This window comes from Montipora capricornis, chromosome 6 (assembly GCF_036669925.1).
Source record: "Montipora capricornis isolate CH-2021 chromosome 6, ASM3666992v2, whole genome shotgun sequence".
Classification (NCBI taxonomy): domain Eukaryota; kingdom Metazoa; phylum Cnidaria; class Anthozoa; order Scleractinia; family Acroporidae; genus Montipora; species Montipora capricornis.
Genome location: NC_090888.1, coordinates 72,871,548 through 72,896,547, shown reverse-complemented (window position 1 = coordinate 72,896,547; position 25,000 = coordinate 72,871,548). Strand labels below are relative to the sequence as shown.

The 25,000-nt window shown below is 39.2% G+C and overlaps 3 protein-coding genes across 4 annotated transcripts in view; 2 read left to right on the top strand and 1 right to left on the bottom strand.

The window, feature by feature from the left end:
• Window positions 1-9,648, top strand: part of LOC138054476 (PR domain zinc finger protein 13-like) — a 17,749-nt gene extending 8,101 nt beyond the window's left edge. The window contains exons 3-4 of the mRNA XM_068900926.1: window positions 1-239; window positions 7,821-9,648. The exon at window positions 1-239 is cut by the window's left edge and continues 2 nt beyond it. Coding sequence (XP_068757027.1) covers window positions 1-239; window positions 7,821-9,325 — 1,744 coding nt within the window. The 3' untranslated portion in view covers window positions 9,326-9,648. The remainder of the gene's footprint in view (window positions 240-7,820) is intronic.
• Window positions 9,649-13,607: 3,959 nt separating this feature from the next.
• Window positions 13,608-21,276, top strand: LOC138054475 (uncharacterized). Of its 2 annotated transcripts, none has more exons than XM_068900924.1 (5): window positions 13,608-14,919; window positions 15,852-15,921; window positions 16,167-17,137; window positions 17,592-18,024; window positions 18,991-21,276. In XM_068900924.1, exons 3-5 carry the CDS (start codon window positions 16,793-16,795, stop codon window positions 19,878-19,880), a joined length of 1,668 nt encoding a protein of 555 aa, XP_068757025.1. In that variant the 5' UTR covers window positions 13,608-14,919; window positions 15,852-15,921; window positions 16,167-16,792; the 3' UTR covers window positions 19,881-21,276. The 2 variants fall into 2 exon arrangements, with proteins under 2 accessions (XP_068757025.1, XP_068757024.1); XM_068900923.1 differs by having other exon boundaries at window positions 18,871-21,276.
• LOC138054398 (ATP-dependent DNA helicase RecQ-like) lies at window positions 20,914-23,781 on the bottom strand. The gene is made up of 2 exons (XM_068900841.1): window positions 22,961-23,781; window positions 20,914-22,416 (listed from the first exon to the last, which is right to left on the bottom strand). Exons 1-2 carry the CDS (start codon window positions 23,779-23,781, stop codon window positions 21,261-21,263), a joined length of 1,977 nt encoding a protein of 658 aa, XP_068756942.1. The 3' UTR covers window positions 20,914-21,260.
• Window positions 23,782-25,000: the final 1,219 nt, after the last annotated feature.

Sequence of the window (25,000 nt, the reverse complement as noted above, 5' to 3'; positions counted from 1 at the left end):
GACTTACAAATGTGGCCAGTTAATTTGGGTTGTGGACCGCCATCTTTCATGGATACCTTTTATGAACTTCGCAAGGTTCCCTGCGGAACAAAATGTGGAGGTGTTCTTATTCGAGGGATCGTTTTACTTTCGCACCATTTGTAAGGTGGGGCCTGGAGAGGAGTTGCTAATATGGCCATCCGAGCGACTGAGTGCCAAGTTGAAGATTCCAAAGAGAATAATGCTCAGTAACAATAAACGTAAGACTTATTTTTATAGTCAAAGGGGGTTTTGGTATGAGTGTTCAAGAAAGTTTCTACTATGGTCCACAAGGGATATGCTGCAAATTAAAGAATTGCTGCAAATAAAACAAAGTTGCTATAAATTTAAAAGAGCTGCTGCAAATTTACAAAACGACTTGCTGCAAATTAAAGCATTCAAAGTATGCGCGCGCACTGAAGGAAGGGCAGGTAAAAAACACAGGTCACAGGTCATTGTTTTAACAATACAGGAAGTATCCTAAACAACCACTTAAGCTAACCTTAGGCCTAATTAGGCCAAATGTTAGCATTTGTAAACAGTTAAGATTGTTCCTGCACTAGTAAAACAATAACCTGTGACCTGTGGCTTGTGTTTTGTACCTGTCATTCCTTCAGTGCGCCCGATTACTTTTGATGCTTTTACTTACAGCACCTTTTTTTTATAATTTGCAGCAACTTTATTTTACTTGCACCAACTCTTTAATTTGCAGAAATGAAATTGCGTCCACTTTCTTGATTCAATTCGACAGACCTAATCTTGTTGGACTCAGTAAAATTTACAATTAAACCTGGAGGAAATAACAAGGTTTTACCGAGCATCTTTTCTCAGCAATAAATTTCTAGTTTCTAAAGAAAGTGTGGTGCTGCGTAGACCGGTGGGAGAGTGAAACATGAAAATTTGGTTTTATCAAACGAGTCGATAAAAGTCGAATTACTCACTGTGAATGATTTGGAAAGCTGACGTTTCGAGCGTTAGCCTTTGGTCAGAGCGAAGGGCTAACGCTCGAAACGTCGGCTTTCCAAATCGATATCATTCATGGTGGTAATTCGACCTTTATCAACTGGTATGATAAAACCAAATTCTCATGTTTCTCCCAGCAACCTCTGAGAAATTAAACTGTCTACAGCGTGCTCGTGCAACGGGGACAGCCTTGCTAAGAATTCTGTTATTACCGAAGATTCTCAAAATCGTAAACGTAAGGACAATTAAAAAGTTACCAGGTTAGAGCTGAATTGTCCTACCAGCTTCAACAAGTCAGTTATCAACAGTTTTCAATACGAGAATTATCAGGAAAGATTAATTATGCACCTGACCTTTTTGTCCTTCTCGTCGATTTGTTACTCCTATTTTCTCTTCGATTCAGTTCTCTCCGAGTCTTAAAAACGCTTTGAACAAGTTTCTTGAGCAAACTTGACGAAACCGAGCGAACCGACAAATAACTACAGCTAAAATCTTTATGAAACTAACACATCTTTGTTATAAAGTCCCGTATAAAGTGTGCTCTTTCAAGAAGGGTGCTTTTTCAGTATTTTTGACATATTAAAAAACATTTAAAAGATGATAATTAGCGAACTGAAACAAGACCATTAAAATAATTTCGTAATACGCTTGCACGGGGGCGGTTACTGAGTAGTGATGGAGCGAATCCTAAGGTATTTTGATCATATGTACATTAACTTAACAAGCATCACAAAGCCAAGCATGTGTTTGTATTGTCTTTTCCAAAGAATGTAATTGAGTGATAAGAGGCTATTTTCATCTCACCTCATTTGCACGTTTCCAGCGACGTGATATCTGCCTAAATTCACCCAACCAAAACGTTAAGCCATCTATTTTGTGAAAAAACTCAACATCTTTCCAAAAAAGCTTAACTCGTTTTTTCTCTCTTTCGGTATTTATCTTTCAAAGAAGCAAGAAATTACTCAATCGACAGCTTTTACACAAGGGACCTGAAGTTATAACTTATTTCGTTTATTTTTAAAGAGATGTCTACCATTGTCGGTTTCAATTCCTTAACTGGTCATTGCTATCAATTTTTTTTAAAATCAAAAACAAAAAGAAGTTGTCTTTTTCGTGGAAATATAACCGTCTCTAGGACATGCCTTTATTCGAATTCGTTTCCTTGTATGATTGCGGATGGTGTACTAATCCAGCAAATTGAACGAAAGAGGAAATAGATGATCTTTTGCCTAATAGCTTCTTTGTTTACTTTTTGTTGCGTACTTTGCAGATAAGATGTTCCAATCATTAGTCCATTGCCACCAAGAGAAATCATATCGATCCTTTAACGCCACACCGTTCATCAAACGAAAAAGACGTGACACTACTTAGACTTCGCGCTAGTGAAACAATCAATTAACGTTTTTGTTCTCTCACGTTATCAATGACTTGAATTTTAATTCAGTATTTTTGTTCATTATTGTGGTTTCACTGTTCCTGTTCTAGCGGCGGGTTGGCGTGATCGATCAGTTTATGCTTTGATAACATGTGGTTTCATTGTTCTCATAATAAAAATGTTGAGAAACCAGTTTTGTTTCAATGCTGCTAAAGAGCTTTCGTGGTGTATTTAACAGTGATTAGAGTGCTAATGGAAGGCGGGAAAATACAATAGAGTCCAACCTAAAAGAAAAGGCTCTCTAACCACAACCTTAAATCATTTTGAGTTTTTGTAAGAGTGTGGAAATTCTATTATTATAAGCTTTCGCATACACCATTGACCAAACCGAATCCGTGTGATGTCGCGTGGACGCTACCCTCCCTTGTAGCGTAAGTAATTTCAATGGCTCTTCCGATATAAGATCTATTAAATTTGCTATTTATTTGTCTTCATGGGTGGTTTCGGCGAGGTCAGTTAATTTACTGTAATCTCTAGACAAAACTAATCTGATGCTCTGTGTGTGTAAAATGAACAGGAACAGGGACCCTTTATAAGCCAACGCCCATAGAAGAATACCATACTAGATGGATATCTTCTTGTGTCTTAATATTCATGACACAACCTACACGAGTAGGCTTCAAAGAATATCAATTTAACAAGTAAATTAACGCCCCCAGAGCCTCTTAAATCAGGTAAATAACTAAGTTCGATGACGGGTTACTGGGCAAAAACAGCCGGTAGATCGCTGCTAAATCAACGAACCAACATGTGGTGTATTGTAGACGGTCACTCGCCTGGAAAATTATTTCCACATAGCAACATTCTTATTATTATTAGTCTCAAAATTTTTTGTACCTCACTACACTAGTTTTTTTTTCATACAAAATTGGTTTCTGCTTTGGTCTTCGTGAAAAGAGAGCCGACCAGACCGTGAATGGTCTGTCATTAGTCGGCAGCTTTTGTGTTTGGGATTCCTTTGAGTATAAAGTGCGGAAATCTGAGCAAGAGGTATTTTACCAGAGGAAGAGAAAATAAATGGAAAAAAATTAAATTCGCAAAAAGAAACAAAACAAAACGAGAGTTAATTCCAACATGTACAGCTGAATGTTTGGAAAAGTGCAAATGAGACTTTGAAATCTTCGAATGGTTTAAACATACTCCAGCAAAGCTGCTTTGATGTACATTTCTGGTAAATGTAGTAAAATGTTTACAAAAGTATAAATACACTCTTTCTTTCGAAGAAGGTTTTGTGACAGGTGATACATTCATTCGAATCAACTACAACACTTTTGTACCTCCAATGAGACAATGGTTTTATTGAAGTCAAGTCATCTCCTAACTTGATTAGGTCTTGGAAAAATAACAAAATTACCAGTGCTTTTTCCTCGAACAAGTTCCTTAATATGAATGTGAACACTACGCTTATTATATAAAGCAATGCAAAATATAGCGCGCAGAGACGCGAGGTTTTGAAGTACTTTGTATCATTTCTAAACAACTTTAGATGGTTAACGTTAATTAGTGGGAAACCACAACCTAGAGAGACATTTATGGCATTAGTGCAGACTGATCAACGTCAAAAAAGACAAATAATGTGGCCAAAAAACCTCGTTTCTGGGTGAATTATGCTCGGCGATACAAGACTTAAGCTTGTAATCTGTGGGACTGAATTAAACAAGGGTTTTAATTGTTGGGAATTTTCCCTCTCGCTAAAATCATGCAGTTATGTTGATCTCCTTCAAAAATGTTCTTCTTGAATTGATGACCATTCAAAAAATATACAGCCTAATTAATAAAAAAAGAAGATGTTTCCCCCTGTTATAGTTCAAATTTAAGTTTACTCAGTCCTTTCAAAAATTAATTTATGTATAATTTAAGCATCATTTGCATTGTCAAAATAATAAAACATTCCTCTTTTTTCTCTAGCTATCAGTTTTCAAATTCTCTTTCCGTATCCAGAAAGAATCTAATTCATTGCTCGCAGATTATAGTTACTCTAGTTTCTTTCTATAGGAAGATTGCGAAATATGTTCGCTCATTTTGACCTCAATCGTAGCTCACGAATGAAACGAAATAGGCCTTCCGCTACTAAGCAAAGCAAGCTGTTCTCCTGGTATCTTTATTGTTCAAGTAACATGTGATTTCTTTGTCTTTTAATGCAAACAGATCCTGCATATTATTTATGCTTGTTCGGCAAACACTTCTTTAAATTGGATAATAGATGAGCCTTCTCTCGCTCGCCGATCAATTTAAAGTTACCTTAACTTTCTTAAATCGCCTTAAAAACTTGCTCGGCTGATCGGCTGCGCTACAAAAGCTAATAGAAATAGAGAATCCGTTGTTAATGTTCGTACCAAGCCTCTGAACGCCCTCACACTAATAGCCGATGTTCTCTAGCTGGGGTCGTTTTGGTTTAGCCTTAGATCAGCTCACATGCGATGAAATGTTTCATAATCATGTCCGCTTGAAGAGGTCATAGTAAATGTTAAGACACTTCTTTACTAATAGGAAGTTTTGACTTAAGGAAACCCGTTGTTCCTCATTTCCTTATCTGATATCATTATAAAGACGTCTGTATACTTTTGTCATTTAGAGAGACTATAAGTGGTTCAATAGATTTCCGAAGCCTTTTTCCCTTTTTTGTCAATAGCGTCTACAGATTTTTTAAAATTCAAATTAAAATACTTTTCCTTTTCGTAAATTGTGTGTCGAATTTTGATCTTAGTTAACTTATTGTTGTCATAATTTGTCAAAACATGTTCATTGTTTAAAATCAATCGTTAAATCTCAAAGGAAAAAAAGCTCGTGGGCTTCAAAAAATAATTTACCACGCCTGTACGGAAAATGCACCCAGACTGAATCTGGTAAAGATTTGGGTATACGGTCAAATTTTGCGACTGTCATTTCCGCAAATTATTTAAGCCCATTACTGCTGAAACGTTCTTTACAAAACTTACCGTTGCTATTGTTTGGTAAAGAAGATACGGTAATTTACCCGAATTGTCGGCTGTGATGACTGCTAACAACTGGAGACTAACTTTTTGCTATTTATTATACGTTGCATGTGTTACGTGAAGCTTCGATAATTAATCTTCTAAACGTTTAATTCTCCCATGGAAACTCCCCTTTTGCGGGGTAGAAGAAAACGCTTATCGCTGTAGATCAAGTAGATTTGTAGTTAAACTGAGGCATGCCTTCTTCAAAAGCACTTCGGTGTGCAGTTGTTGCAAGAATAAAAGAACGGGAATATAAAAAGAATTATCACACTTCTTCATAGCCTGAGGGAATTCCACTGAGTCCATGTAAAATTTGATAAGTACACATTATTTACCGTGAAAAAAAAACGCGTAAAATTGTTCGTTCTTTTTCAGACCACCGTAGAGCCTAAGATGTGCCTATCTATCGAAACAAAGAAATTTGATTGTAATAAAGTATTGGCTCGTCAAAGTAATTAGCGATCTCGACGAGTTTCTCACTCGTTGGATAGCATTATACGACAGAAGGATGCAGATCGTAGTTTACCATTTAGTGAACTACCCTTTAGGAGTTTCTTAGAGTTAATATAGTACGAGTATGGAGTTACGTCAATTATATCGACGAGATAGCTTAAGTTGCTTGCACCTCGTGCATGTCTTAAATTGACTCCTTTTAAAATGCAGAATTAAATTATGGATATTTCGGTCCACACGCTAAGTTTGAAAAATTAACTGGCATATTTGCCGCACAATCAGTGCTTCTTTTTCACCGTGATATTATTTCTTTTAATAATGTGCAAAGTATGTCTAACCAGGCTTCAACTGTGTTCCACGTTTTTCTCTGAAGTCGACTTATAATATCAAAACGTTCTGAACTGAAGTATAGGAATTTTGTCAGGACAACCTCAAGTTTCCAAGCAACTTGTGTTATTAAAAGCAAGAAACTCCTCCCGCTGTATCTATGCATCTTGTGATCTCAAATGTGTGGTGTAATCTTTCCATCATTGACGATACTTTTTTTCCAAAAAATCGTCCTCACGTTAAGCTCGTTGTTTAATGTCTATTTAAGGATAGATTCGCGGACGGTTTACTTAATCCATGAAGGTAATCTGGCTCCTTTAAGAGTCGTAATTGCTCATTTAATTGTGCAAATGATATTTGCCTAGGTGCTGGTAGCTTTTGTTTGAACGTTTGTTCCTACATTCTCTTACATTAAATCAAAGCGAACAATTCATTTAGCCGGCGGTTCCTAGGAAGTCTAGGAACCTATTTGTCGGTGACTAGATGAACAATGTAACATGTGCGTCAGGGTCTCAATTCTGTTGAATCACAAGCAGTAACCGTAAGTCATTTAAAGTCCTTTCTGCAGATCCGGTACCCGGCTCATTTAAATTATCAACCTAAATGCCTCACCCGCGTATTCTTTCGTGCTTACTTTTGACTTCACTGGTAAAAGTGCGGATTTACCAGTTCGAGATATCCTTGTGTCCCGAAGGATAAATTTTTTTGCACGGTCTAAAGCTTCGATCTTTCTTTACATCTGCTGGCTTAAGAGACATTTGAGGACAAAGGAGTTGACTATTGAGCCGCGTGTCCAAATTATATATGTATAAGGCGTGATACATCTATTGTGTGATCCGAACAGCTATCTCTTTGTGGCGATTCTAAGATATTTAGGCAGTAAAGGGCGAACTAAACAAGCCTTCAGAGCGGCTGTAACGGGTCACGTGTGTTGAGTACGGCCACCATAAGACACCTGTAGAACAGCCGATCGTAAATCAAAAACCGTAGTCAAACTTTCCCTTTTAAGACCCGTTTTCACTGGTTCTGCTTTTCTGCGTCTCAGCTCTTGCAGAATCGCTTAGCTGTTTGCAAGGCTCAGCTCACGTTTTCAAACCGCTCTCCGATTTTCACCAGGCAACGGCGCCTATTATAGCACCAAAAGATATAAAAAGCAAGATTGACAGCGTTATTTGATTGGCTGGAGTCATTAACAAAAGATCTAACAATAGAATTGAACGACCCTCGTGGCACACTTCATTGTCTCAAAAATCGGTGAAATTCACTTCGCGTGGTACACTAATAACGGATCTTTCACACTGTTTCTATTTCCTGCAAAGAATACCACCATGGCGCGCAAGCTTAATTAAAGAAACGTTAAAAAACCCGTTTGTTTCGATAAAATCTTACTTCCTCCAGCTAATAATTGTGAAGCTAATTACAGCATGGTTGGTTAATTATGAATGTGCCTTTGAATATTAATAGCCTTTCTCGTACGAGCGCCTTTATTATTATAACTTTTAAGCCAGTAGTAAAGACTGTAGGACTCAGAGCAGCTCGCACGTGTCATTGACTCGCTGTTTGGCTGTCCTCAGAGCACCGCTTCTGATTGGCTGGCTCATTAGCACGTGTCATTAATTTTGCTACACCTGTCGGTTCTTTCACAGGTGAATACCAATATATTTGTCACCACTGCTCGCAAGTGTTTGCATTCCCAAACACACTTAAAACGCACATCGCATTTGAGTGCGCCTCAAAGCGTGGGAACTGCTATAAAGAGACCCAGTGTCACAGTCGGCGAACACACTTACACACCAGTAACCTTCCAAGTAGAAACAACCCGTTAAACAGGCCGCCAAGAATGAGCACTTTGTTTCTAACTCCAAACTCGGATACAGACGGGATACAGGTAACAAAACCGGACGGCGAACCACCTCTCAACCTGAAACATGACGGAGCTGAAACAAGCAGGAACCATCACCATACCGGCAGCGCTTTTTTATCGGATGCGTCTTTACATGAAGACAAACCTATCGTGAACGGCGGGCATTCTTCAACAGGACTCAATCTAGCCAGTAGCATGGGTTGTCTTAACGGTATCAATGGTTTTAATGGCTTCAACAACCTCTCTCTTGCCATGAATCAGTTTCCTTTTTTCTCCAATTTTAATACCGACTCATTTCTGATGAAGGAGAGCCCTAAATCATTGCAAAGTTCTGGAGGAGAAAGTTCATCCTCCAAAGCTTCGCCACCTGGCTTCTCGCTGCACTCAAGCTCCGATTTGCAGGTCGTCAAATCTCCAGACAAGTTGCAGCCTGTGCTTACACCACTTACACCAGTCAGTCTTCCTTCCTTTACGGCTGAAACATTCGGGATGAAAGAAGGAATGAAAAACTCTCCCCTTGTACCTCACGTCAACCAGTCGCAATCTTTCAGCTCCGCAAGTTTCAACGGCTTTAAAAGCCCAGAGCTTGGACATGTGCCAGTATCCACAGAATTTCCATCAATTTCAAGACCACTTTTAAACGAACTAAATGGACTTAATGGCATGCGGTACAACTTATCACAAGATTCCTCAGCATTCTCACAGAATCAGATGCCGGATATGTTAAGTAATCCTGCCTTTTTGCTTCAGCCAAGGCCACCGCTTTGCAGCCCATCTGGAATGCCTTTATTCAAGTATGGTTTTCCTCAAGGATTTCCATCGATAAATGGTCAACCAGTAGTGAATCCCTCGGGTCCAATGATGTTCGGAGCAGAGCAAAATCTTACGAGATTACCATCATCGTCTACCACGCCGAACCCGGACGGAACGAGTTTGAACGGGGGTCAACTCGAGCCAGAAAAACCCAAGACATCAGGATGTAACGAAGAGATGATAAACGATCTCAACTCCAAGAAAGTCAATAAAGGATATTTGTGCGAACTGTGTGGAAAGCTATACACTCGTAAATACGGGCTTAAAATCCATATGCGCATTCACACTGGCTACAAACCACTCAAGTGCAAATATTGTCAAAAGAGATTCGGAGATCCAAGCAATATGGCAAAACATATCCGCCTTCATGCAGTCGGAGACACTCCCTACAAATGCCAATACTGTGGAAAAGTTCTCGTAAGAAGAAGGGATTTGGACCGCCATATTAAATCGAGGCACCCGAACGGCCGTTGAAACGGTAAAATCTGCTGTTCGAAATCGACTTTGACATATTTAACGTAAGCTTATTGAGAGAGGAGAAACTTCTGTGAAGATATTTACTGCGACATTGAACTATCAATAACAATTTGGGCCATTTCAAGGTCCTTTTTATTTTCATCATTCGTACGCAGAAGACATCTCATACGTATCTTTAGCTAACATGTTTGTCACAAAATTCCTCAACATTTCTATTGTAAAGACAAAAAAAAAAAACGTTTATAGGATTTAAAAGAAAGAGGCATATAAGTTTGTACGATAAATCGAAAAGCAAAATAAAAAACGTGCCATTTGAAAAATGCTTTGAACTTTCCCTGTGCCTAATGACATAATTTATTAATTTGATATTCTGTCTCGTTGTTTTCTTTTTAAAAATTATTTTCTCAACCTGCAAACGTAATTAAATGAATAGACTTCTCTTGCTAGCTTTAGAAATTGCCTAGAAACCATTTTACTTTTGTTAATCTTTGAATTTGAAGACAAAGAAAAACGAGTGGAGGCCAACAGTAGAAGGAAAATAATGTTAATCTCCTGATTACGAAATCTCGTCCTCGTATTGACGCCTTCAAAATATTTTGGTCTTTTTGCGCGCTCATAAAACAATAAGTTAAACAAGGACAAATTTAAAAAGATCAAATTCACTGAGGGTATCGTTCTTTTTATAACCAATCACAGATATGACTTTAGAGTCATTCGTTGGAAACTACAATTAAGCCGTTCTAGTCTTTCAAGTTATAATAACAAACCAGACCACATAAGGATTTTTGTTTTTTAAAAACACATATTACTTTGTGTAAATCTTTAAATTATCTTTAGATCCTGTATCATTTAAAAGCCGTTTTAACGTCGTTTACCTTGTCGACCATGCAACCAAGAAAAGAAGACTGGAGTACCTTGTTTGCAAAACTTAATTTCAGCGCGTTGCGTCGAACAATAATAAAAGTAAGTAACTTAAACAGGTTATTTTGTCTTAAAGAGGATTCGTTTGCAAAACAAAAGGTATCCAAGCGATAACTTTCATTTCTTTTCCATGAATTCATGTTGAGATTCCGACACAAAGAGGGACGTGTGTACATGTGTATTTTAAAATGGCTTAGGGCTGGTCTCACAACTGAAAATCAACGGAGTGTGTCTGTCGTGAGTGTGCGTGTTACAAGACGATATTCTCCTCTCCCAATTGCTCACGTGCATTTTTGAGATTTTATCACAGTTTTTTTTAGAGTTTTCAGGCAAACATTTTGTCGAGTTGGACGGTCAGTCAAATTAAATGTAATCATAATCTATTGTAGCTTCCAAACGGACCCTAACCAGTGCCAGTGCCGCTTATTTATCGACACTCCCGGATTCGCTACTGAAGTGCCCTTAGACCCTTTCAAACAACAACAAATAAATAAACAAATCCAAATACCACAATAATTTCAAGTTAATAATTGTATTCTGAAAAAAGCGGGCCTCGAGTACATCCCTGGCAAACATAATTTTTCCGAGGGAAGACTACGACTCTATTGTAGATTTGTGATCATGCGCAGTCCGTGTCCGCGAATCACTGAGTGAAGAATATATGATCAGGGCATAAAGAAACAAAACCTCCCGCTCTCCTCAAACATCGGAGATTTTTTTTTAAATTTATTTTGCTTGGACTACTTACGTTACTAACACTACTTACTTACTTACTAATACTACTTAATGATGAAATGGTATATGAAATGAATCATATGAACTGCGGATATGAAATCAAGTGAAGCTATGATCTTCGCAGTTACGAACGCAATTTTTACAATTGCGTAGAGAAGCCTGAAAAATTCAGGACTTACGAACGCAATTGTAAAAAATTGTAAAAATTGTAATAATTGTAAAAATTGCGTTCGTAACTGCGAAGATCATAGCTTCACTTGATAATACTACTTACGACTGGGTAGTTATACTATTTACAATAGACTACTAACGTTATTGCAATGTAATCACTACTTAGAACATGGTATTTACACTGTTTACAATGCAGTATTTACGCGGTTTACAAAAATAGTACTGACATCGGAGATTTTTTCCGGAGAGTGGGAAGCTGTACACAGGCTAGAAACAAGAGTGCATCAGTCGAAAGTGCAAGTTCAGTTTAAGATTAACAAGTTTATCAATATATTACAGATATGGATAATTCCTCTTGCTCGTTTCATCTTGGTGATCTTTGCGTTTTGATACTGATGAACTCTGCAGTCGGCTCCTTGGGATCAAGTGCTGGTCACAACTCAACGATTTGAACAATTTGGTGAAATCGGGCGACAACAAAATAAATACGCTTTTTTGGTTCATTATGAGAAACGATTTCGTGCACGTTAAACAATGACGGGTGAGCTTGTCTTTCCATATTTCACGGCGACTGAAGCTGATGACATATCGTTCAATATTGTCAGTATTTGTTGATCAACAAACTATTGAACCGTGTGTCATTTGCTTGCCCGAGACTGAAAAACGCGCCGGGATTGCTTCAAGTTCAGCTAATGGCAATTGGCTAAAAAGGAAAGGAAAGAAAGGAAAGGAAAGGAACTTTATTTAAGTGTCTAATCTTCTAGCGCTGTAGAGCACTAATCGGGGACACTGTAAATTGAATTAACAAGTTAACGCAAATCAAATCAAATGTTGGTTTATGGGGGGAGGGGAAAACCGGAGCACCCGGAGAAAAACCTCTCGGTGCAGAGTAGAGATTCATCAAACTCAACCCACATATGACGCAGAGGCCAGGCTGGGAATCGAACCCGGGTCACATTGGTGGGAGGCGAGTGCTCTCACCACTGCGCCATCCCTGCAGAGGCTTTGCCGCTTTTCGTTGAACTTCATTTCATTTAACACCGTTCAGCTTCGTTGAATGGCCTTTTTTACCCTCAACATGACTTGATACACACCAATGTTAGTTGAACACGAACTACAACATAGCCATTTTTTTACGGTTAAAGAGCTGAGAGTATAAGGACTGCTAAGGAAGCACCAATAGACCATTAATGTTTTTACAGAGAATTTTGGCTTAAAAAGGCATAAATGGGTTTATGATCAAATGGGTCGATATGGCAAATTGACCACTGTAATGAAATTTGACTGACGTCTCATTACTGAGCCCCTTGTCAGAGCGATCGAAAAATAAAAGACATCAGATTTATCAATTGTCCATTATATCAAGGATCTTTTCTACAAGTAGGCACACACACCCGCAAATTTATTGACAATGTAAAACACAATAGTACTGGGCGAAGTCGTTGAGCGCACGCATAAAGATCATTCGGAGAAATTATCCATTTCTGTGCCTCCTCTGTCTTTTGCATCTTACAAAATGCCAGCGAACTCTTTCTCCAAGTTAATAGAGTAAGCAGCTAGATACTAGAGATACTTGGATGCTGCTAACTATATGTCATACAGACTTTTCACTCCTAATCTTAAATCCGAATATTTGTCTCTTTTGAATATTGTCTTTGCTTGTACATAGGTGTTACTATTATTATTATGCAGTATAAACGTTCGTATGCTAGCTTAGCACATAGCTCAATAGGGCGCAATTGCGTAACCTAAAGGCTGTAAAAATAACCTGAATGTATCTAAAAAGTTCGTATCTACATATATCGATCTATATATAAGCGAATTAAAAGGTTAACTTCGATTCTTAAAAAGGTAAAAATGTGAAATGAATCTCTTCAGACCTATTTAAACAATAATATTAAAGCATCTAAGACGATCCTAAATAATTGTTCTGTTGTCTCTGACCGGAGTTAGTATCTGATTATGTTAACACTTTGAAAGATCTCGCAATTTGCAGACTTTCAGACAAAACGACCTTCTGCATTTTCAACAATACTTCTTTGCCCCTTTTAACTCCTACAAGACTTCGGATGGTGTTCACCAGTTCCTCACTGTATCCCCCTAACACGTCCATTACGATGTTAAACTGTTTCACTTGATATCCAGGAAACTGCCTCTTCAATTCCAGTCGCAATGGGGCATACTTTTCCGTCTTCTCGCAGCTCTTGATCTCCCTGTTATTCATCCAATCTCGTTCCCAGAGCCCACGTGTCTTTTGGTCAGTTCCAAGACACGGAGCTCTGGAATAATCAATTTTCAGACTTACGTTGATTGGCTATTCCATTTATCAAACTGCTCATGCGTACACTACCGGAAGTAAAATTGGGGAAATGGCTGTGTCAACAAAATCAGAACAGCTGAGCGCGAATTATAATTTTAATTCGCGCTCAGCTGTTCCGATTTTGTTGACACAGTCATTTAAATGAATATGGCGCAGGAAACTCCAACTAAACTTGTAAACACGAAGATTTGTCGCTGCTGTTGCAAGCCCTTGAGTTCTAATGATCGCCCCATTTTACTTTTCGGCGAAAAGTCCCAGAGGGAAGCGATCATGGAAGGATACAACGAAATTACTGGTCTGGAAGCAAGTGAACATGACGGATTGTCACAGTTTGTATGCCGGTCTTGTGCTCGGAAAATAGCAACGTTTAAAGAGTTCAAAACTCTCTGCAGAGAGTCCGATAGTAAACAGAGGGCCTACCATTCAGAATCTGAGAATACACGCATAAAGAGGGGAAAGAAGCTTGAGGAGAGCCCATCGGGTCCCACGGTATCGCCTTCAACAGCACACACAAGTAAGAAAACCCGACCCGGACCAGTAGCAAGTCCACCTGTAAAGATTCGGCTGGCTAGCCGGTTTCAGTCGGCGAGCTCTTCCACTACTGGTCTTATACAAATAGCACCCAGACCAGCAGTTCAAACTGTGCAGCTTTCTGATAAAGATTCCACGCTATTGAGGGCTGTTGACGACGTACACAAAGGGAAGAAGCGTCATGAGTCAACTGATGCCACCCGAAATTTACCAAAATTTCTTAAACCTAAAGCTTTAGACAAGGTTGGCGTAGACAGAAAACAAGGAGTTGATATTCTTTCCACCTCTGGACTCCACAAGAACAAGGTAAGTTATTCGACAAATGACCTCCCTATTTTTTATATACCAATAAATAAAAGAGAAATCTCCAAATTGCATAAAAATGCAATGGTACTGTAATTGAGTCGACAATACGAATACCCTGCATTTCCTTTGCATTATACATTTTGTTAAATACAAAATTTCTCTTCATGGCCGGGACCCAAACAATTTATACACTTCCATACACACAGGTTGCCGAGCTTCCTGCTGCAGGGACCATGGGGGTGCTTACACCTGACGAAAAAGAAAAACTGGTTGCAAAGATAACAGCATCATCACCTCCAGCTCTGACAGAAGCCATGATGGAAATACCACTCATTAAGAGTTGTGTGAAAGTTATCATGCTGCAGGATATTGATAGTCAGTGCCAAAAGCTTTGTCAGAAGAAAGAAAATCCGTCTGTTCTTCGAATGACAAAGGACAGGGAAAAGAAACTAAACGAATTTAAATGGATCTCTGTTCTGACTGAAATGAAGGAAAAAGCCCCTGATGTTCTAGACTTTTTGTCAGCTGTGGCATTACCGAATGTTAAAGCAGATGACAGCCAGGTACCAAGGATATGTACTGCCTATGGTGTGCTTATGAATACCAGGTAGTGTAAAATCAGGTTTCAACTGTATTTTTTCCCAAGCCTAACTGGACAGTACATGCTTGCAAACCTTGCTGTTAAAAATTGTCCAAATCAATATGAAGCAAAAATTTGATTTAGGCTGCTCTGTATAAAGTGGTTGGTACATACATTGGTGTGACACTGGACAATGATGCAATAGGTAATGCTACTTATGAGGTTCTTATGTAACATTTTGATAGTGAATGAAAGTTTAATAGCCCTCCCAATGAACAATCCTCAATTCACTCCTTCTCAGTTTTTGGTTTATCAACCCTCAAAAAATATTTTACATATCAACAAACTGCTGGTCAATTCAGTAATCCTGCCTTCTGATTGGCTATAATTGTATAGTGGCACAATGACCCTGTTACTGACAGACCACCTAGTGCCACCACATGTGACAAAAGTTAAATAATTTACCTTACTTCTCTGAATAATTGTTTATATAAATTGTATAAAACATACTTCATTAACTCCTTGGTTCACACTAAAACAAATTAAACAATTTACTCTCATAGGCTACTGAATCAAAGCACTTTTGGGCTGCTAGTCTGATTGCTCAATAGACCATTTTACTGTTGTGGCTTAGTTACCAAGCCTATGAATGGCCACAATTTAAGGCTCCCGGTGATCTTGTTTTGTTACAAACCTCTTTGGTTTTCTTAGACAAATGCAATGTAGTTTGCATATCAACAACACAATTTGCATGACAAAAACAGGGAGGTCTGTATCACTTAATTCAAGGTCACCAGCAGTGTCGCTGCTATCACAAGCCCTGTCACTGAGCAAACAACTGTAAAATGGCCTATTGGCACAGTTATTAATAGTATTTTAATTCATGCAAAATACTGAGTGACAGAACATAAAACCATGATTTAAAAAAAATTCAAACTTTATTTTACTGATCCTTACAGAAACAGGGAGTTGTCTCTGGTACAGAAAGTCAATGCAGTGATCCTTGGTTCTGGGCATGCATCTAAGAAGGTAGGCATCTGTATAATATATGTGGGATTCCATTGCCTGTTTCTTAATATTTTTAACAATCCTCGCTGGTGCTGTCATTCTCTGACATTTCAAATAAATAGTAAGGCCCTCATAACAATATTTAGTTGACATCATCTAAATAGTTCAGTTGACATCAAAGTCACTCTACTGGTTGGTACAATATTTTAGTTCATGATGGAAGAAAAATCTATTCTCAGATTTTAACTGGGAACCTTCGATTTCAGACATTTCAGAGACTGAACAAGACTGGTGTAACACAGAGCAGGGACAGTTTACTAAACATCATGGACAGTGTTGGTGGAGATATCAAATCAGAAGTTCAGCAAGTGCTTGAAACCAATAGCAGCCTTCGGATTGTATTTGATAATCTAGACTTTACTGTCCTTGCGAACATAATATTAAAGAACCACAGAAATTCTGATATACATTGGATAGGGCACTACGTTACATTTGATAGGGTCCCATCTAGCCACCTAGACAACACTCATCCACTTATGACAAACATTAATGAATTCAATAACACCGACTACCTACTTAGTGACGATGAGCTGAAGAAGTTGAAGAGTGACTTCACCATACTAGTAGCCAGGGTTCTAGTTCAGTTCTTCCCTTGTCTGAACCATCTAACAAGTGCTGTTATCATCCACATACCACACAGGTAACTGTTAAAACTTATGGTGGTGTAAATTAAAGTTATGGAAGTGTTTGTTTCAAAACAACTACATACAGTAATTTTTATAAACTGACATAAGACAAACTACAGGGATGAAAAGGAAATTTGAACTCACTTTACTTAAATGTAAGAACTAAGTTAAAAACTGACTCTTTACAAAATAGGTATTCCAAAGAAATGGAAAAGAAGTCTACCATTATCGGCCTGCCAATTGTCCCTTACAATCAGAGCAAACACACAGATGTAGTCCAGTATCTGGAATATATTGAGGATTTCCTAATGAAAGTGTATGCTCCTGATAATGAACCCCCTGTGCCACCTGGGATCTCTGCTGAGGAAGTATCTGCTAGGCGGGAAAGAGTACTAAAAAATGTGAATGTGCCTCTTTGTGGTGACCTACTGGGACGTGAACGGGTGACAGGGGCCAAGAAAACAAGAATGGGGTGTGACCTACATACTGAGCGTTTCGACAATATCACAGAGAATGCGACCTTGTGGCATGCAAAGCAGTCATTTCTTGGGGTAAGTTGTTCCAATATTAGAAAGACTGCAGTTATTGTTAACTGTTTAATTAAACCTGTCTGTTGCTGAAAATATGTTCATACTCGCAAGCCACATATATTAAATTGCTGAGAGATCAGAGACATACTCATATTGTTTTCTTAGCTCTTAGGCACTTTGCTTCCGAGGTCTCGAGTACCCAAGACCAAGGGCACAGTTTTTTCCTATACAGACCTCCCACCCAGTGAATAACACAATCATATATATTTTCCCTTGTCAGAGCCAGAACCTACTAAGAGTTGAACTGTATGTGCCTCTTATATGCAACAAGTTTTAATTTAGCTAACAAGCAAAATTGCAAGGATTGCACATCAGCTCCTATGAACCTTTCTCAAATGCTGATATTTTAAAGTGCCCCTAATCTATAACATATTATTTCTGAACTAATGAACCCATTTTCTGTTCTCCCAAACAGTACATCTGGGAGCAGCTTTACAAGCCTAATGCAGTATCAGGAAGAGAGCCAGGCACACTGTACCATTTGAGGCAACAATGGCATATGACCAATGTGTACAGCAAAGTGAAACAGAACTATCAAAGTGCTGAGAACCTTATGCTGTGTGCTACCAAGGCATACTTGTGTTGTGCATTTATGAGCTGGGCAGGCCTAGATAGCCTTGATGCCTTAACACCCACTAAGATAACACTCATCGATAAGAAGGCCAGCGATGAACAGAAGACAAAGTTTATAGATGAGGTCATTGGCAAGTTTGTAGAAGAGTTTGCTTTTGTTGAGTTTGACATTGAGAAAGCCTGGAGAGAGCAGCAAGAACAGAGAAATAGGACAGCTGACCAACAGGCAACTGCCACTTGTGCTTCTTTGACTGTGACTCCAAACTTGGCACCAGGTACATATACATGCACCCATGGTTTATTGACGTTTGTAAATGCACTAATACCAGGGTATGATATACAGTCACGTACATGATAGTTCACTTGTAGCATTAGCTTTTACATGTAAGTGTAGTCAAAGCATGCTTTTTAACCTATTTCAGATAAACAGCCTTAAAACCGTCTGGTTTGTCTTCTGTGCTATCTTCTATAATTATTGAATTGAGTTTTGTCCACTTGGCTAATGACACTGACGATACAGAGATAATGGAAGCAATACTTTAGTAAGATACCCATGGCAGCTGAATTATGGATAATTCACACATTTGTTCAGTTCAGTTCATTATTTATTCACACTTCATAATATTATACAGATTTATAAAGTAACCACTTAAGGATAAAGCATTGTTAAAGAAAAGGACAAAATAAATGGCTTTGGCTTCATTTGATAGGGCGTAAAAGGTAAAAGAGATAAAAATTAATACAATGTAGATAAACCAAAAAAACATAATGGTATTATAAGTGGAATGTCATTGGGTCTGGAGGCCCTGATTGGATTAAGAGCGATCCGTGATGGGCTTAAACAGTAATCCAGAGACAGGGGTGTTAACAAGCATGGTCATGTCAGAACTCAGTAATGTTAAGACACTCATAGGGCACAGCAAGGCATTGATGATGTCAGGGACTGGGAGTCACCAATGTGTTGGACATAGACAGAATTTGCTTGTACCAACTTTCAATCTTAGGTGTGACCCTATATAATTATAGCTCTGTAAACATGGACCACCCCGTACTCCTCTCAGCAGTCTAAAATACACCTAACCTACCGGTAACTTTTATTTTATTTTTGTAACACCCTGAAGGTCAAGTGGTTATAATCGTACAGCCAAAGCTACCACATGGTTATGAGGTCCTTGGCGTTGGGCAAGTTACTGGGGCTGAAGGCATACAAACTGAGCAGACTGTTCCTGTGTTTGTTGCAGCAGTTGAAGCAATTGCAGCAGGAATAATCAGCATTGGACAAGTAGTCATGTGGCCAAGAGAACATCTGGGAATCCCACAAGCAAGACAGGAGGAAACCTCTTGTGAAGAGAATCAAACCAAGCTACCTTCACCAATGTCTGATATGCCACCTGAGAATGATGACAGGGTAATGAATTATGCATTGCAATGCATACAGCTAGGTGTCATGCTGATGCAACTCAATGACACAGAAAAAGAAGGTGATGGAGAAAGAAGTCTCATCAACTGGAAGCTGCTAATGCTATACTTTAGATCAAGGAGGCATGGAATGAAATATGCTTATGAAGCAATGAGACTGATCACTTGTGTTAAGGGCCTCTATACTGAACAAATGGCACACCGGGTAATCCATGGTCAGTTTGTCAATACAAAGGGTGGTGCTGGAAATAACTGTGCTAATGACCTCAAGATGGAAATGCTTATTAAGCACTACAAGGTCATTCTGAAAGGCATGTGTGGCAACAAGACCCTAAAGGCTGTGGAACGAAGCACTGCTGCTGCATATGGTTTGAACAAGATAATTCAGAATTATGATATAACAAGTGATATTCCACCAGATTCAACGTCACATACCCACACCAGCACAGTACAGGACATTAAGGAGATGATTAAACTCTTTCACAACAAAGCGCCCTTTAGTAATCAGCCTGGAAGAGCTCACCGGTCATTTCCAACAATTAGTAAGAGCCCACTGGACCAACTTGATGTATCCCTACTGCATTCCTGGCTTACAAGGCACAAGAGACGCTTAGCAAAGAACTATCATGCCAATTGTGATGATGCAGAAGATGATGAAGACCTTATTGAAGATGTTAATGAGATAGAAAATGCAAGTGAAGATGATATGTGATTCAACAATGGTTATTTCTCTACCACTGTACTTCAGTCTGAAAATGTAAATGACTTACAAAAGCTATGTGTTTCATGATGACATAATGGCAAAAGGATAAATTGGGCCTTGCTGATTCTGAAGTTCCTATACACATAAACTTGGGTTTCACCAAGAGACTATTAGAAGCACTTTTGGTTCCAATCTACATGTATACTGCACACAGTATGAATGCTTAAAATGATACAGAGAATATGGGGATCATACAGTGTACACACATTTGAATTTGTTTGCCCATGTACCCCATGGGTTTCCTTTCTCTGGCTGTCCCTGTTGGCTACGCATCTATAAGTGCATGGGTATATGTATTCTGTATCTTGTGCATGCAGGTAAAGGAGAGGCTGAAATATCAACATAATTCTTGGTTTGCATGTGACATCATAAAAAATCAAAAATTGAAAGGCAAACGAGCATTTGATTTGTTACCTTCATTAGGCAAAAGACATTAAAAAAATGTACTTGCATGCAAGTTTTCAGCTCAACAGCATGCTTTGTTTTGGAAATGGAAAATAGCGCAGTTTATGTTTCATACTTTTTCAGTGAGCGCAACATTGAGATGGCTGCTGAGACACAGGTACAAACAATAATGACAACACCAATTCAGAGCAGGGACCATGCTAAGGGATGGGCTGGGGGATCTTTAGCCTCACCCCCCACCCCACACCCTATCCCCTCACTTTTGTGTCAAAAAAAATAAAAGAAAATGAAATGGAATACTCCTTATTCCAAAATGGCGACCATTTTATCATTCTTTTATAATTATGTTCATTAGCCCTCTTGGCCTCGACTGCATCTGCAGAATTCAAAAGAATTTTTAATCTAAAACGAGGCGACAAGGGCCGATTAACATAGCCACAAAAGAATAGTAAAATTGTCGCCATATTGGAATGAGGTGTATAAAACAAAAAAAATCAAAAAATTCAAGCATGCACCCTACTGCCCTGCTTTCCCACTCACAACTTGCTGTATGGGCACTGAGGAAGTGATAAAATTAGAACATTCCAAGCAGGGTTTTTTATTATGCCATATTTTGAATGAGGAGGATACCTGTGCCTTGTTTATGGAAAAAATCAATGACTAATATACAAAACTACCACTGATTTACCTCACTGTGTCCTCCATTTTTGATGCCATGTTTTCCAGATAAATTTGAACTATGTGATATGCACAATGTATCTTTCTCCCTCTGGATGCAATGATGAACACTCAAGGAAAACTTTATTTGTTCAAATTGTCATTTTCTAATGGGACTCACTGCTCTGTCTGCGACTCATAGTTCTGTAAAAACATCATGTGTACTGGTAATTCAGATTTCTAGACAAATCACTAACTTAATAAACATCAATGGTATTTTTGTACCGTGTTATAAATTGCTTGGGCATGGGCAATACTAAACACAGGAAAATCCATCATAACTCTCTCTACAGAGGTTAGACAAAGTGCATTGTCCACGATTTTATCTATGAGTTGTATGCTAAATCCTGTAGCTAGAGTAATTCCACCGACACAAGATCTCCCAGAGCCATGGAGGGACAACCGGTAGTCAATTAAATCTTGGCGTAGCTTTTCAGCCTTTGATTTAGATAATACTTCATGATTATTCACAGTAGATGGTTCTGCTTCACTGGTGTCTTCCAAGGGATTGGCCAAGAAGAGGTTTGAGACATCTGAAAGCAAACAGCTGTCACAGTCACAGGTCTCTTCATGGTAATCACAACATGTATGCTGTGGACGACTTCGTCTGGGAGTTTCATATCCAAAATGTTTCAGAATAATTTCTCTCTTGCATTTGTTTGCTGTAACATATTCTCGCATGACATCAGCCATTTGGGTTTTTGACTGGGATATATCATAGGCATTAAAGTAGACCAATGCCTTTGAGGGCAAGCCATCTCTGTCACAACGTCCGGCTTCCTGAAAATATTCCTCCATAGCATATGGAATGCCAATGTGTATTACCTGTCTGATATTTTGAATGTCTACACCAATGCCAAAAGCAACAGTAACAAATAGAATTCTTAGCTTGGAGGTTCCACTTGCCAACTCTGTTGTAATTCTCTGGCGCTCATGATTCGGGTATTGAGCATGAAACAATGTGAACATGCGATTCTTTGCAATAGGTTGAGCATCAGGTGGTTCATACTGTTCTGTACCTAGCATCTCACTAAAATACATGTAACAATCTGATATGGTTTCCAAATTGGAATAAACAAGTGTTAGTGGAAATTCTTGTCGCTCCTGTTTTAGCTGCTGCATGAGAGGTTCTATAATTTCTAGAAGCTTATCATCACCAGTTGACTTTCTTTTGTATGATGCAAAATAGATGTTTTCACGATCTGGATTGATTTTGATTATTGCTGGCTCAAGCAGTCCAAGGGAATCACAGATAATACCTTGTGTTTTGCAGTTAGCAGTGGCAGTAAGCCCTACAATGGGTACTTGAGGGAAGTAGTTTCCGAGGACTCCAAGTTTTGCATATGCTGGACGGAAGTCTTTCCTGTTTGAGCAATAAATAAAACAGTGTCATACACATTACAATATACAATGTTCAAATTTGGATCAGTTTGAGTACCTTGGACTGGAAAATACATAAGGTGCCAAACAATTGTACTATAATATTATTCTAAAGCTTAAATTGACCCTGAGAGAAATGGGTTCACATCTACACTGGCCTCCTGAAGGTTACTTGGATAAAGCCATGGCTCCCAGCTGTCCCAGATTATCTATGAGTCTCCAGATTTTTTATCTTACCTCCCTGTCTCTTAGATAGAGCCACAATAGGCCATTTGCACGATGGCGTCATTTCACTAATAAGACCAGAATTCACTGAGCAAAAATATTCAGGGAGTCAGACATGATTTTTGTTTGCGCTATGTTCCTTTTTTTATGGGCATGGAATTTGAGGAATTCTAGCCGAAAAGATGCATGGAAATTATATTAACTAATAGCAGCCGTTGTATCTATTGAAAGAACTCTGTTTTATACTCCATATTTAGGAATTAATTTAAGTTTCTGTTAGAGAATAAGGTAAAAAAAATTACCATTCTTCTATAAGATGAGCTTCGTCTACAACAACAGCTCGAACACGCTTCTGGAGAGTCGTGTCCCTCATGACCTGGCTCTGCACAAATACCTCTGGATGGGCGAAAATTATCTGAGCACGTTGTCGAAGGTCAGAGCTGGAATCACTCAGATCGGTACTGGCTTTCATGACGCATACATTCGTAAAGGTCATCAACTTTTCTACTTGATCCTGCATCAAGGCATTTAGCGGCGAAACCACAACGATAGCTGCGTGTTGGGAATCAGAGTCACTTCTCAGGAAATCGAAGATGAAACCCAAACTTTGGTATATGAGTGATTTGCCAAAACCCGTTGGTAAAACCGCTAAAACATCTCTTTTCATCATCACGATCGCTTTCAAAATCTGATATTGCTGTTCTTTTAAAGCCAAATTGGACTTTCCTAGCTTCTCTAGTGCGTATTGTATGCCTTTGTGGAACGCATCCACATCTACTTTATCTCTGGACGCCATGTTGTAAACAATGGCGTGCATGCGCCGTGTAACCGGAACTCCTGAAATCTTGGAGTCTGAAAATTGATTATTCCAGAGCTCCGTGTCTTGGAACTGACCAAAAGACACGTGGGCTCTGGGAACGAGATTGTTATTCATCCAAGGACAGCTCATCTCCAGCAAGATGACAGATTTTGCTGTGCTGTCCACTATTCGGGCATCAATTCTGTTAGCTCTCACCGTCACATGATCTGCATAAACAGGGACATCCCAGAAGGCTTGCGCTCGGTCATTTTGATAGACAGGTTTAGGCTCGCTCAGTGAATACCATGGCGGTACACTATCCATTAGGTCTAGGCTGAACAACATCTCGAAAAAAATTACTTTCAACACCGCATTATGCCGTTGCAGATATTTGGACTGAGCAAGCGCAGAGCAACCAGCTAATACGTGGGCCACCGTCTCAGCTGCCTTGCCACATAAACGGCACATAATCTGGTCTGACCCCGTTCTAGTCTTCTTACTCTGGTACACTCGGGTGGGAAGTAACTGTTCGTACAGCTCAAACACGCCAGCGATAACATATGTCGGGCATGTCCTCCATTGCCACAGCCAACTAAAGCTATGGGATTGTCGGACATCCCCTGTACCAGAGCCTTCTTGTTCTTCCTCCCATCGAGAAGCTATCAACTTTCCCTGCCAAGCTTGGCCTGATACCTGATCTTTCAATTTCTTCTGCTGTGCGCTTCTTAGCTTTTACTTGATGTTTGACTCTTTCACTACTTCACCTTCCTCCGTGCAGCACATTGGGGTAGGGTATGTAATAGATAGCTCTAATCCAAGATCTCTACTAAACTTTGTCGCCTCCTTGATGAGTGAGCTATGGCCTAGCACACCTGAACGTTCTTCGAACTTCCGAACAAGCTCCATTGTCGGATCAGTGTTCTTGAACAGTTTAAGTGCGCCTTTGATCTTGATGGCCTTATACTCCTCCTCCACCGATCTCAGGCCTCGCCCGCCCTGATCCCGCGATAGATAGCACAATGCGGTTGAACCCAAAGGATGTTTACCACCATTGCTGACCACGATCATTATTATTATTATTATTATTATTATTATTATTATTATTATTATTAAGTGAAGCTATGATCCTCGCAGTTATGAACGCAATTTTTGCAATTGCGTAGAGAAGCCTGAAAAATTCAGGACTTCAACGGGATTTGAACCCGTGACCTCGCGATACCTGTACGACGCTCTAACCAACTGAACTATGAATCCACTAACGTTGGGAGCTGGTCATTTGTGGGTTCCAATTTTCCCGTGAGGAATGAATCAACAATGAAATTTGATCATATATGAACTGCGGATATGAAATCAAGTGCAGCTATGATCCTGGCAGTTTTGAACGCAATTTTTGCAATTGCGTAAAGAAGCCTGAAAAATTCAGGATTTCAACGGGGTTTGAACCCGTGACCTCGCGATACCGGCGCGCAGTTCTAACCAACTAAGCTATGAAGCCATTAACGTTGGGCGCTGGTCATTTGTAGGTTCCAATATTCCTGTGAGG

Excerpts from the sequence above, each read along its gene's own strand:
- LOC138054398 (XM_068900841.1), bottom strand. The coding sequence starts at position 23,781 with ATGGATAGTGTACCGCCATGGTATTCACTGAGCGAGCCTAAACCTGTC. Across the intron at positions 22,417-22,960 it reads GCTCATCTTATAGAAGAATG|GAAAGACTTCCGTCCAGCAT; the intron begins GTAATTTTTTTT and ends TTGCTCAAACAG.
- LOC138054475 (XM_068900923.1), top strand. The coding sequence starts at position 16,793 with ATGGAAAAGAAGTCTACCATTATCGGCCTGCCAATTGTCCCTTACAAT. Across the intron at positions 17,138-17,591 it reads CAAAGCAGTCATTTCTTGGG|TACATCTGGGAGCAGCTTTA; the intron begins GTAAGTTGTTCC and ends TCTCCCAAACAG. Across the intron at positions 18,025-18,870 it reads GACTCCAAACTTGGCACCAG|GTCAAGTGGTTATAATCGTA; the intron begins GTACATATACAT and ends AACACCCTGAAG.